At 51.0% G+C, this 14184-nt stretch overlaps 1 protein-coding gene across 1 annotated transcript in view; it reads left to right on the forward strand.

Annotated features, from left to right (window-relative positions):
- The window catches only part of Hil (peptidase hillarin), a 77476-nt gene that overhangs the window by 28627 nt on the left and 34665 nt on the right, over positions 1 to 14184 (forward strand). Inside the window, exons 3-4 of the mRNA XM_045736039.2 lie at positions 10165 to 10356; positions 11791 to 11946. Coding sequence (XP_045591995.1) covers positions 10165 to 10356; positions 11791 to 11946 — 348 coding nt within the window. The remainder of the gene's footprint in view (positions 1 to 10164; positions 10357 to 11790; positions 11947 to 14184) is intronic.

Below are 14184 nucleotides of genomic sequence, written 5' to 3' on the forward strand. Positions count from 1 at the left end.
TGCTTTGGTTGAACTTTAGTAGCCATTTGTTGGACCATTCGTGTGTGCGCGCGCACCCGTGTTGGGAGGCAGGGGTGACTGTTCTGGCCCTGAACCCTGACACACTTTCTTTATTTGTTGCACACCTCTGTTTACAAACTGGTGGTGGTGCTCCTGCTGCTTCTGCGGGATGCTGGAGGCTGTGTGGCCTACCTGTCAGTGTCGACCATATACGAGCTCTAGCTCTTTGGTCCTGCCTCGTGTCCATATGTACCTGGTGCATTAGAGACCTCTTAACGTTCGTGTTTTCTTGACATAAGTACAACATTGGACGGTGTGTGTTTTGCTTGGCTAAATACAAAGACAGCCTAGGCCTTGACACTTGGCTAGTCTTGAACCGGTCTGCCTGAAACACTCGGTGGCTGCAAGTCCCAGGAATTCAGCTTCAGTTGCAAGCACAAGCCCACACCGAACCCTTTGTTGGTTATTTTTATTTACTAAAATTACTTGTCTTCAATATAATACAACTTAATGATGATCTAACAGTTGTGATGAAGACTGGCATCTGGTTATCTGGAGTGAGGGTTATCTGGTTACCATGTGTGTTCACCCATGGCAACAAAAAAAACTAGATTTATTCCTCCAAGTGCCGGACCAACCGGGCTGTGGTGGGTATGGGGACCTGCTTGCCGCTCCAAGCAACAGCCTGGTGGACCAAACTCACAAGTCAAGCCTGGCCTCGGGCCGGGCTTGGGGAGTAGAACTCCTCTCAGAACCCTATCAACCAGGTATCAACCAGGTAACTGGCTGTAAACGAGGGGGGTATGAACTAGTTACGGGCCCTGACTCTGGCAAGAACACCTGATATAACCAATTATCTTTAATGTGTTGGCTGAGACCCTGGGAGTTGTTTGATGGCTTGATGACACCTTGACGAAGCTTCTCTCTTGCTGACGGTCTCTCGTCTTGTGGTTGGTGTTAATTACTCGCACACTAAACAAGTATTGCACTTGTATGTTTGTCACTAACTTTATCACTGTTAATTCTTATAATGAAACTACATTTTACCGTCTGAATGATTCCGTCTGATGTATGTTTGCTTTGGTATTGGTATCCTGTCGGGTATGTCTGAACTTTTGAATGTTCTGTGACACAGACGATGCTCTAGTCTTCCACAATTACTTCCCTCAGCACCTGGCACTGCCCTAGTCTTGTGCCTATAAACGGGTTCACTTTGTACTTAGTGATCAGTGTAATAAATGCATACAGCTCAATCCTACGAACAAATCCACAAGGGCCATGACGAGGATTCGAACCTGCGTCCGGGAGCATCCCAGACACTGCCTTAATCGACTGAGCTACGACAGGGTTATTATATCCCACTTTCATATGATAATATACAGCCAAGATACAGCATTAGGCTATGGTTATAAGCATAAAATGCTGTCATGTGTATTATAATAAGACTTCATATAAGGAGGACAAGGGTGATCAACACCAAACACAAGACTTTTCCCAATATTTTAATGAGAACTTAACCCTAACTAACCCTAAGATAACTTCATGTGGCTTAGCCCCATTTAGGAACGTGAAAGCAATTTACAATATTTTGTTTTACAATTATAGCAAGGTACACAGCTGCACTGAAACAATTAATGCAATATATTTCCTAAGTATATCATATATAATATTTCGTAAATATAGGGTGACACATCAATATGTGATGATGTAATTCGATAACGTATAAACAAATGAATGGTATTGGATATTATGAATTACTTAATAAAAAGCCGATGCGATTTTCAAAAAATTATTTCCGGGAAGATGTGCAATACTGACGTAATATTGTGCAAGCAAATCTTGAGTGAACGTGAGGAGTGAGGACTGCTGCTTCAGCAGTTATTGCCCTGGTCAAAGTCACCTCAGCATCTTACAATGTCCACAACTTCATCTCCAAGGTATCCATCCCTGCTGACTTTTTCTTTTTTTTGTGATAGTTATCTGGGGTTCAGTGACTTTAAGGAAGACCCTCGTTTATAAGTTTTGGGTAGAGGCTGGTGGTAGGAGGTGGAATGCACCTCCAGCTCCACAAATATCTTGAAGGATCCAGCTGGTGAATAAGACGCTCTAACTTGGCGAAACAACCAATTTCCTCCAGAGAGAATATTATATAATATCCAAAAGAAAGGTGTTAATATATGTGGCTCATCTTGTACGTTTCTGACAATGTGTGCTGGTCATAGTTGCATTTGTGCAAGGTAAATAACTTTAGATGTTCTTGTCAATGTGTGTCTCACAATGAGCCGATCAAATTACTGCAAGTTTATGTTGAAAGCACTTACAGATGTAAACAAGTGTTCAAATATGAATAGAGATGTTGAGTTAAGTTTGTGAATGATGGGAGGTGGTGGTGGAAGGCGGGGAGGCTGAGCGTGTCACATTAATCATTCCACAGTGGTTCTCCACCTGTCTTTTATATTTAACTAAGAATTAACACAAAATAAAATTTAAATAGTTTTTAAGGGAGCTAAAGCCTAGCTTATGTGCACATCTTCCCCCCCCCCCTCCCTCCATCCCCCCCTCCCCCCCCCCCCCCCCCCCCCTCTCTCTCTCTCTCTCTCTCTCTCTCTCTCTCTCTCTCTCTCTCTCTCTCTCTCTCTCTCTCTCTCTCTCTCTCTCTCTCTCTCTCTCTCTCTCTCTCTCTCTCTCTCTCTCTCTCTCTCTCTCTCTCTCTCTCTCTCTCTCTCTCTCTCTCTCTCTCTCTCTCTCTCTCTCTCTCTCTCTCTCTCTCTCTCTCTCTCTCTCTCTCTCTCTCTCTCTCTCTCTCTCTCTCTCTCTCTCTCTCTCTCTCTCTCTCTCTCTCTCTCTCTCTCTCTCTCTCTCTCTCTCTCTCTCTCTCTCTCTCTCTCTCTCTCTCTCTCTCTCTCTCTCTCTCTCTCTCTCTCTCTCTCTCTCTCTCTCTCTCTCTCTCTCTCTCTCTCTCTCTCTCTCTCTCTCTCTCTCTCTCTCTCTCTCTCTCTCTCTCTCTCTCTCTCTCTCTCTCTCTCTCTCTCTCTCTCTCTCTCTCTCTCTCTCTCTCTCTCTCTCTCTCTCTCTCTCTCTCTCTCTCTCTCTCTCTCTCTCTCTCTCTCTCTCTCTCTCTCTCTCTCTCTCTCTCTCTCTCTCTCTCTCTCTCTCTCTCTCTCTCTCTCTCTCTCTCTCTCTCTCTCTCTCTCTCTCTCTCTCTCTCTCTCTCTCTCTCTCTCTCTCTCTCTCTCTCTCTCTCTCTTATATATATGTATGTATGAATATATATATATATATATATGTATGTATGTATGAATATATATATATGTATGTATGTATGAATATATATATATATATATATATATATATATCTTTCTGATAACTGTTTCGTGTGGTTATCATATGCAACATTAACTGCTGGAAAGTGTAGTTGACGTAATATTGAGCGATACGCTAAATATGTTACCAGCAGCACCTGTGACTCTTGTCGGGCCCAGCAGGTGTAGCATGGGGGGGGGGCCTTCCCTGTGTGATCCCTTACCTGCATGGCCTTCAGGTGTGTAGCACGGGGGGGGGGTCTCCATTTCGGTATGATCGATCTTGCATGTGATTAATTACACCTAACCTGAGCACCTCATGTGACGGGTCGTCAGGCTGCACATGTGACGGGTCGTCAGGCTGCACATGTGACGGGTCGTCAGGCTGCACATGTGACGGGTCGTCAGGCTGCACATGTGACGGGTCGTCAAGCTGCACATGTGACGGGTCGTCAGGCTGCCCATGTGACGGGTCGTCAGGCTGCCCATGTGACGGGTCGTCAGGCTGCACATGTGACGGGTCGTCAGGCTGCCCATGTGACGGGTCGTCAGGCTGCCCATGTGACGGGTCGTCAGGCTGCACATGTGACGGGTCGTCAGGCTGCACATGTGACGGGTCGTCAGGCTGCACATGTGACGGGTCGTCAGGCTGCACATGTGGCGGGAGCGTCTCGGGCGCGCATGACACCATTCTCACAGACTGTGGGAGAGAACTATGACTCATGGCTCCCACGGTCATGACCAAGCCTGCACAAGTCATACACTCATTAAAAAAGTCGTATAGATGGACCAAAGGTGAAGTCCTACAATTATTATAATCCACAGCTTTTAGTTCAGTTTGGCTGTAAGTTGTCTTCGTGTTTGTCAACAGTCTCCTCCGTTTTCTGTGTAGTTCGCACTTTTCAAACTTTCAATTCTAAACACTGAAATTTAGTCGTGCAGAATTGAGAAAATCGGGTTTTGTTGCAGATCAGATTTTCTTTGTTTACTATGTTGACGTCACGCCCTGGGCCACACTGGCCCCTCCCACCACGTGACGTCACGCCCTGGGCCACACTGGCCCCTCCCACCACGTGACGTCACGCCCTGGGCCACACCTCTGGCCCCTCCCACCACGTGACGTCACGCCCTGGGCCACACCTCTGGCCCCTCCCAATACGTGACGTCATGTCACGTGTTGACACGTTAGAGTAAAATAGCCCACTTACCTATTTTACTAATCACATGTGACTCACCAGTGACTCCCTGGTTACTCAGGTGACTCATCAATCATTTAAGTATCCACTTATGAAAGCTATACATGTTTCCTCAGTCATGACGGCTGAGGTTGTATGTGATCAACACTTATGAGCTCTGAAGCGGTACGAGGTTGTCTATAATTATAATAACCTTGGGTTGTAAAGTTTCTAAGCTCGTAAAGTGTTTAATAAATACAAAGCCGCTATGATCCAGGAAAAATATACAGATATCTTAAGTGGTCACGTAAATGCCCGCTCAGTAGACTCGCGTATTGAGTTTATTTTCCTGAAGCAAAGGAGGAAAATGTCCAGCAGTGTGTTTATTGTGATTAAGAAGGTTGTGTGTCGCGTGCCCCTTGTGTCGCGTGCCCCTTGTGTCGCGTGCCCCTTGTGTCGCGTGCCCCTTGTGTCGCGTGCCCCTTGTGTCGCGTGCCCCTTGTGTCGCGTGCCCCCTGTGTCGCGTGCCCCCTGTGTCGCGTGCCCCCTGTGTCGCGTGCCCCCTGTGTCGCGTGCCCCCTGTGTCGCGTGCCCCCTGTGTCGCGTGCCCCCTGTGTCGCGTGCCCCCTGTGTCGCGTGCCCATGTCAAGTGGTGTCAAGTGTTCTTGTAGTGTGTCGTTACGTGCCCATGTCTGTTGATTTTCTTTGTCCTATTTGTTGTTATAGAGCGGGATGATGGTGTATAGTAGAGGGTGACGGGGAAGGTGGTGTGGAGCGGAGAAGCTGTGATAGTGTAACTAAAACATCCTATACCTGTGGAGGGCAGAGTGAAACACATGCAACACACCTCTCAGGGTGCGACATATTGCAACACATACCTACGAATGTTGCAATGATCTGGACAAAAGGAGGTGGAGAGTTGTGTAGAGACCATGTAAGTGATAAAGAGGCATGATGATGCCCTGTTGTATTATACATTGAAAGCAGGTATACAATACGAGAATGTAAATGTAGGTAATTTGAACAATCCAAACATCAATTGGAGTGCTCCCCCCCCCCCGGGCTACACGTCAGGAGCATAACTGGCCGACCTCTTGGTGTTCAAGTGAGTACTCGACAAACACCACGGAATACCTGATCAATCAGGCTGTGGCTCATACAGTCAGGCTGCGAGCAGCCGCGTCCAACAGCCTCCCACCAGGTCTCCCATCATGGAGACCGGGCCGCAGGACTGTTGATCGCTGGAATCTAAACTAGGTGGACAAGGTTGGTAGGTGTGTCAGTTGGCCAGGAAGCAGCAAGGTTAATTGGCATGATTAAATAATGACAACTGCAAGGTGACACTAATAACAGTGACCCCAACGACCTGTGTGGCAGTAATGTGGACCGGATGTTGTCGTCAGACGGGGATTTAACTCCCGACCGGCGGAGGTCGTTGAAAAATAGATAACAGCGACAGTAACATTTCTACAATTCACAATAAACATGGACTGGGACGTCCAAAATAATGTTATGAAGTGGTCTGAGATGATGATGATGTCATTGTGTCGGGGGACAGGCAGCCAGTGTATATTTACATGTTAGGCTTATATCAAGGTCCTCCCCCAGGGTCGAGCTGCTGACTCTCCCAGGATGCAACCCCGCAACAAGCTGACGAACTCCCTGGGGTACCTACTTACTACTAGGTGAACACGGGCATTATACGTGAAAGAAACGCGCTCAACCATTTCTGGCCCGCCCGGGATTCGAACCAGGAGTTCCCGATTGCGAATCGAGAACGAAGCCGATTATACTACCGGGATCGAACATTTATTTGGCAACACCGTGAAGGGAATATAGTCTACGTCCTTGGCACACAACTAAGGGTCCTGGGTGCCAAGGACGTAGACAATATTCCCTTCATGGTGTTACCATATATATGTTTGATCCGCGTAGTATAATCGGCTTCGTTCTCGATTCGCAATCGGGAACTCCGGGTTCGAATCCCGGCGGGGCCAGAAATGGTTGAGCGCGTTTCTTTCACGTATAATGCCCGTGTTCACCTGGTAGTAAGTAGGTTTAGAGACGTTTAGGCACGGTTGCCCTGATGCCTGTGTTGACCTAACAGTAAATGTACACATTCAGTATTAGCTGGATGATCCACCTGCCACACAAGTGTTTAGAGAAACTGAATATTTACTCACCGACGGGACCAAACTGGCAGTAGCCATAATCACCAGTCTACCAACCCGCTTTGCCATGACCTGATATTCAACACGTCATAATAAGCGAGCAGAGCACAAAGTGGCAGGAAACTAGCGCAAGGCGCGCTAGTGTTAAGCGCCTGGTCATGGGAACTTAACTGCCGCCCTCTTAATTACACACCCATGCTAAGGAAAATGGTGAGAAGCATTATTAGTAAGGCAGTAATGTAACACCAGAGCATTGTGAGATGAGGGAGACTGCAGATGGGTTACAATCGTTCGATTCCATTTACGGATTCCAGAAGTATTAAAACACTACATGTTATATATCTTTATTTCTTGAAAGTTTTTAAAACGTGCTCCAACACTGACTGTTAACCCTGAGCAGCCACACGTGTTGCACAAGTCACTACAGGTGTGGGTGCAGTTCACTATTTTGGTTTTTGTAATTATTAAATTACAAGATGCTGAAGGTGTTGATAAGTGAGAGACTAACTAGCCAAGGGATACACAATAAATGTATACAGTGCCAAACGTCCAGTTGTAATGTGGATGGTTTTAGTGGTGGGTGGTGACTGATGTGATAATATTGCAGACATAAGCCATGGTGGCCACCATCTCTGACTACACAACACACGCGCACGTTGCATGAATGTTGCAAGTGGGGCTCCTTATGAACACACACGTTGCATGAATGTTGCAAGTGGGGCTCCTTATGAACACACACGTTGCATGAATGTTGTGTAGGGACGGGTAGGGTTTGCCTCGGGCCCCGCTTCTGGCTGTTGTACGGTGACTGATGAAGATTAAGCAAGCCTTGGGGTGGCACGGGCATGAATAACCCGTTAGTCGTAGAGTTTTTGGAGTGAATGTGATCTTTGGTAGTGAAACCTGTTGTACGTATGAAGAAGCCATGTATATAAGAGACCTGTTTGGGTGATTGGACCACTCGCCGGAGGGGTCGCCTGTGAGAGGCCACTCCTAGAGGTTGGTTTGGGTGTCCAGGCTGGGGTACAAAGGAAAAAAATAGCTTTGCATTGTTGTTGGAGAATGTTCAATGCAGGAGGACTCTTCTGTTGGAGGAGGAGGAGCCTGCTTGGGACTACGCACTTTTCGCCACATCGACCAGTGCTCAGTCTCCCTTGCTACGCTGGCACGTGGTAGCCAATGGCTTTGGGGACCAAACACTTGTTAAATAGAATGCATATAGTAAACAAACTCGCTTCCCAAAGTCAGGTTCTTAAAGCAGGCAACCAGGCCCTTCCCTCCTTTGAGTTGCACGTAATGAAAGATCGGGCTCTATAGCCGTGTTGGGCTCCGATCCAGCTTCGTCTATGGTTCACCCTGCCTTTCCTCCAGTCCCCAGCCCCACGTACTCAGTAGGGACAACTCTAAAGTCCCCGGTGGTAACTACCTAGTCACCTGGAGAGAATCCATCATTGGTTTACAACTGCACTTTTTGCTCTCCTTACTGGGGGGCCCATGGTGCTGTCCTTGCAAGTGAACGCGCATGTTTTCCCTCAACTGCTGCTTCGTACTATGATTTGTTTGGCTTACTACGCGGTCTAAATATTTTGAAGTTTGTCGCGATGAACATCCCCGCCCTGATGACCTTGCGCATACATAAACACTTTATTGACAATGGATACACAGGTTACACTTAAGCCCACCTGGACTTGCTGCTCTGTCCCGTACTTATGAAACTCAGATTTGGGTCTCTAAAAATGTCCAATTCAATGCCAGCATTGTTACCGTCATCCTCCCTCCTCCGCACGTTTGACTGGGTACAAGGAACGCAAGACTGCCATGAAAACATTAAATACGTCCTCGAAACCAAAAGGTATCCTATCCAACCGGTTGATACGTACAGTCGGCCTCCTCACGGTCACTGTTGTTTGTTTCCTTCGTGTTAAGGTTCCTCCTGATAGCCAGAACATTCCGTCTTTGGTACCTCATGCTGGTGCAAGATGAACCATGCAGAAATGCACCCACTCTTCTCGCATGTTGCAACAGATGCTGGAAATGTGGGTATGGAACCTCAGAGTAGTAGCGAGGTGTCAGTATGCCCCTTGTGTGGTGGTGCCCAATGGTGACCTCTTACCATTGTCGGTCAGAGTGTTATTCTCCCCACGCTCACTGCATCAACTACAGTGATGCCCACCCTGCCTTTCCCGATCTTGCCTGCACTACAAATTTAAGCAAGCCGTCCTCAACCTGAAACATCAAGGTTGTCTCTCTTCATTAGGTCACACTCCTCCACCCCACACCATTCTTCCCTTCCTCACTTCCACAGCCTTTTCCAAACCTTAAACCTCGACACGTCCACCAGCTCCCTCTCTTCTCTCGCTCCTCTGCGACCTGACGCAGCGTGTTCCTTTGGTGTCTCTGACCTGTGTTTCCACCCTTCCTCTGACATATTTGCGTACCCGCGTGCGCGTTCGCCTAAATGTACTCACTCGTTTGTGCTTGCAGAGCGAGATTCATCTCCTGGACCCTGCTTCTTGGGCGCAGTTGCCGTTCTGTCGGTTGCAGGCCATCACACTTGCGTAGCTTCTCCACCGCTTAGCTCTTTGATGTCTGCAATCGTCTGGGGGCGATATTCACCCTCCTGACCATTCCTCGTCTGGGTCTGCTCTCGTTCTCACTACCTGCCTGAGACGATAGTCTATCTCACTGTACCTTGAAACTACTTCACTTCTCGCTCGGCCTTAAACATAAACCTGGTTCCCCTGCCTCCTCTCCGAAGGTTAAAGATGGCCTCAGTGATTATACCCTGACTACCCTCACAAGGGATCCCCATGAAAGTATTGTGGTTTACACCATGAGCGGTGTGGGAGAGGGTAGTTTGTACCATGATAGATGAGGGGGATCGTGGTTACCACCATATCAAATGTGGTTTACACCTTGAGCGGTGTGGGGGTCACGACTCCCATCGGTGATGTGTTATAGGGAAGACTAGTGTTGGATGGACCCTCCTCACCCTTTGTCAGCGAGGGGTGAGCCGTGGGTGGAGGGACTGACGAGTGGAGGCGACCAGTCATTGACGGTAATCAGGCCGTTACCTCCTGTTGACCAGCCTCCCCCCGCCCCACTCCGCCCAGGGAGGTGGAGGCCGGGATGAGTCACCTGTTGACCAGCCTGGCGGCGCCTCCCGCCAAAAATCATTTGAAGGTTTATACGGCGGGAATCGTGGCTTATATCATCGTCGATATTGTTAAATAATGTTTTTTGAGTACGCATGTTTCAGTTTTTCATAAATATTAATATATTTTCGTTCGCATTATTCAGGTTCACTTTCATTGTACATGTTTTAATGATATTTTTTCATGCAAGGTGTTTTTCTTGGCTTATTTATGATGTACTCATCTAGTTGTGCTTGCAGGGGCTGAGCCTTGGCTCTTTGGTCCCGCCTCGCAACTATCAATAAACTGATGTTTTGTGTTTTGGTCTTATGCTGTTATATCCGCATATATACATTTTTCTAATCGTGTGTTTGTCTTGCAGGATGACAAGGAGGTGTACTGCTCGTCTCACGTGCCCAAGCCGGGCCCGGGGCACCTGGATGGCGAGGCGGTGGGCATCAGGTCGGCCCTCAACGTGCCCCGCTCAGCTCAGTTCGTCAACGACCAGATACGACCCGGAGGACGACCCTCGCTAGACGGGGACGCGCTCGTCCTCAGGTCCCCCTATACCAGGGTACGGGTCTTGGCCTCGTCTTGTGGAGGTGGTGCTTCACGGAGGTCACTGTGGCCTGGGTACTGTATGGTGGCTCCCCCTGGTGGTGGTGGCTCCCCCCGGTGGTGGTGGCTCCCCCCGGTGGTGGTGGCTCCCCCCGGGGGTGGTGGCTCCCCCTGGTGGTGGTGGCTCCCCACTGGTAGTGGCGGCTCCCCCCCTGGTGGTGGCGGCTCCCCCCTGGTGGTGGCGGCTCCCCCCTGGTGGTGGCGGCTCCCCCCTGGTGGTGGCGGCTCCCCCCTGGTGGTGGCGGCTCCCCCCTGGTGGTGGCGGCGGCTCCCCCCTGGTGGTGGCGGCGGCTCCCCCCTGGTGGTGGCGGCGGCTCCCCCCTGGTGGTGGCGGCGGCTCCCCCCTGGTGGTGGCGGCGGCTCCCCCCTGGTGGTGGCGGCGGCTCCCCCCTGGTGGTGGCGGCGGCTCCCCCCTGGTGGTGGCGGCGGCTCCCCCCTGGTGGTGGCGGCGGCTCCCCCCTGGTGGTGGCGGCGGCTCCCCCCTGGTGGTGGCGGCGGCTCCCCCCTGGTGGTGGCGGCGGCTCCCCCCTGGTGGTGGCGGCGGCTCCCCCCCGTGGTGGTGGCGGTTCCCCCCCGTGGTGGTGGCGGCTCCCCCCCGTGGTGGTGGCGGCTCCCCCCCTTGGTGGCGGCGGCTCCCCCCCCGTGGTGGCGGCGGCTCCCCCCCCGTGGTGGCGGCGGCTCCCCCCCGTGGTGGCGGCGGCTCCCCCCCGTGGTGGCGGCGTGGTGGCGGCGGCTCCCCCCCGGTGGTGGCGGCGGCTCCCCCCCGGTGGTGGCGGCGGCTCCCCCCCGGTGGTGGCGGCGGCTCTCCCCCGGTGGTGGCGGCGGCTCTCCCCCGGTGGTGGCGGCGGCTCCCCCCGGTGGCGGTGGCTCCCCCCGGTGGCGGAGTAGTGGCTGATATTGTGTTATATATTTGATAGTTTTGCAGTTTCCTTCCATGAGCCTTTCAGTATCTACACAGGGCCTGCACCATCCACACACACCAGGGCCTGCACCATCCACACACACCAGGGCCTGCACCATCCACACACACCAGGGCCTGCACCATCCACACACACCAGGGCCTGCACCATCCACACACACCAGGGCCTGCACCATCCACACACACCAGGGCCTGCACCATCCACACACACCAGGGCCTGCACCATCCACACACACCAGGGCCTGCACCATCCACACACACCAGGGCCTGCACCATCCACACACACCAGGGCCTGCACCATCCACCCAGGCATTTGTTTATTATTGAACGTCGGCAACCACTTAATGCACCTTTCCTGCCAATTATGTGCTCTGGCGATTTCTTTTGACTGTTGGCATTGATCTGATTGGCCCTCTTCTTTGCCATTTATGTCAGTCCTCTCACCATTATTGTGTTACGTTGATGTTTCAGGGGAGCGGTAGTGGGAACGGCTCTGAGAATGGCCACAACTCGTCGTTCAGTGACTACAAGTACGGGCGGTTCGACAGCACGGCGCTGCACATCGCGCACGCCCTCAATGCCACCAAGATCCAGCGGGTCTACGACAAGCCCATCGACCAGTACTTGGTAAGTGTCTTCACTAATGGTCTCTGACGGAGGGAAACCTCGTCCTTTCCTCATTTTCAGATGTGAGGTTGGTACCAACTCTTCAGGCATGTTATATCTTGAGGTTATCGTGATGATTTCGGGGCTTAGCGTCCCCGCGGCCCGGTCCTCGACCAGGCCTCCATGTTAATGTTACTCATCGTCTGCCTTTTGTTAAGTACAAGCATTGTTATATGGCCCATTACCCTCTTGTAAATGTTTTAACGATATAGTAAATAAATAGAAGAGCAGCATTTACACGATAAAAATGTCAACATACACAGTGGTCTCCGTGGCGCAATGGTAAAACACTCGCTGGGAGCTTCGCAATAAGCGCTTTGGCCTATTTCGTATCCTGGCCGGGGAGGATTTACTGGGCGCCACTCCTTAACTGTAGCCTCTGTTCACCCGGCAGTGAATGGGTACCTGGTTGTTAAAAGATTTGGCGGGTCGTATTCCGGGGAATATTAGGACTAAGGACGTGCCCGGAACGCTATGCGTGCTGGTGGCTGTACGAGAATGTAAGAACTCTTGTACATATATAAATAAAATAGAAATAATTTTTAGGGTTATTGAGAGTGAATTTTAAGAGTAGGAGTGTGTTTGAATGAGGTGTGAGGGGAGAAACATGGGAAGTAGCCATTAATGTAATAGGAGTGTGGATCCCGTGTGTGTCACCGCGACTTCCGCCTCCACCACCAACTCTGTACAACTGTAACGCGACCTACAAATGCCACATTGCTCTCTCGCTCTCCCTCTACCCCCTCCCCCCGTTTACCCCATCATTGTAGTAGGCCCTATAATGATAGAATGAGAGGGGCTACAATTACCTCACGCCATTACTTTAAACGTTGCCGTGGGAGCCATTACCCAGGTGTGGGTGTCAAGGCGCCAGAGACTTGGCAGCGCCGCCTCAGGTATGAGGAAGGCGGCAGTTGCCATGTCTCACCACCGCGCCTCTCCCCAACACTGATTCAAGAAAATTTTATTAAATAATGTCCCCCATGTTATGCGTGTTAGTGTCACTTGGAGAGATAGTTGGGAGGATGTGTTTATAGAGGTAAGTGGGATGCGAGAGAGCACCAGAGGCGGGTAATAACGGGCGGTGACAAGTGGACAGCCATGACTGGCCGGGGGGCGGGACACAGTCGACTCCTCCCGCGCAGTTCGGCGATTTAAATTCTTTGGAATCCGGATACTTGCGACACCTTTCCTGCCTATGTATAATATGGCGGGCATGAAGCAGGAGAGGCAGCTGGCAGGCCGGTAAATTACTGTAACCTTGTGGGGAAGCTTGGGGTGTTCTGTGGTTGTCTCAGGGCATCCCGTAAACGTTTCTGAGGGCGGGTGTGTGACACCGTCTTAAGGCGTCAGTGTGCCACCACCATCTGCCGCCTGGGTGCCCGGAGTCTGCTCCACAGGTGTACACCTTCACCTGGCCCCGTCCCTCCCCAACCCTGGCTCCTCTCTCACACTCACACCTCGGCATTTCTTATTTCCCGGCCACTCGTCACCTCTCTTACTCTCCATTCCTCTCACCTGGCCAGCCTCGCCTTCACCTTGCCTCTCACCACCTTCGCACCTTCACCTGGCCACACTCCCTATAGCCTCACCTGGCCACACTCCCTATAACCTCACCTGGCCACACTCCCTATAGCCTCACCTGGCCACACTCCCTCTAGCCTCGCCTGGCCACACTCCCTCTAGCCTCACCTGGCCACACTCCCTATAGCCTCGCCTGGCCACACTCCCTATAGCCTCGCCTGGCCACACTCCCTCTAGCCTCGCCTGGCCACACTCCCTCTAGCCTCGCCTGGCCACACTCCCTCTAGCCTCGCCTGGCCACACTCCCTCTAGCCTCGCCTGGCCACACTCCCTCTAGCCTCGCCTGGCCACACTCCCTCTAGCCTCGCCTGGCCACACAAGTATTAATGCGAGAAAAACATTGGTGATGGCCGTGCTCAGGTAGGCTTAGACTTGGCTACAAGTACCTCTGGGAGTTTGTCTCGCCTGCTGGAGTAAACGCTAACCTCACTACTCTGGCGGCGTACCACCCTACTCTCGTGCCGTACCTCACTACCCTCATGCCGTACCTCACTATGTAATTGAATGTGAACAGATTTCAGAATTCAGGTACAATTCAGTTACAAATGTTCAAGAAATGTGTTTATTCAAAATGGTATACTACCATAAATCTTGGCAAAATATGCAGTTTACTTA

The sequence above is a fragment of the Procambarus clarkii genome, chromosome 6 (assembly GCF_040958095.1).
Source record: "Procambarus clarkii isolate CNS0578487 chromosome 6, FALCON_Pclarkii_2.0, whole genome shotgun sequence".
Lineage (NCBI taxonomy): Eukaryota > Metazoa > Arthropoda > Malacostraca > Decapoda > Cambaridae > Procambarus > Procambarus clarkii.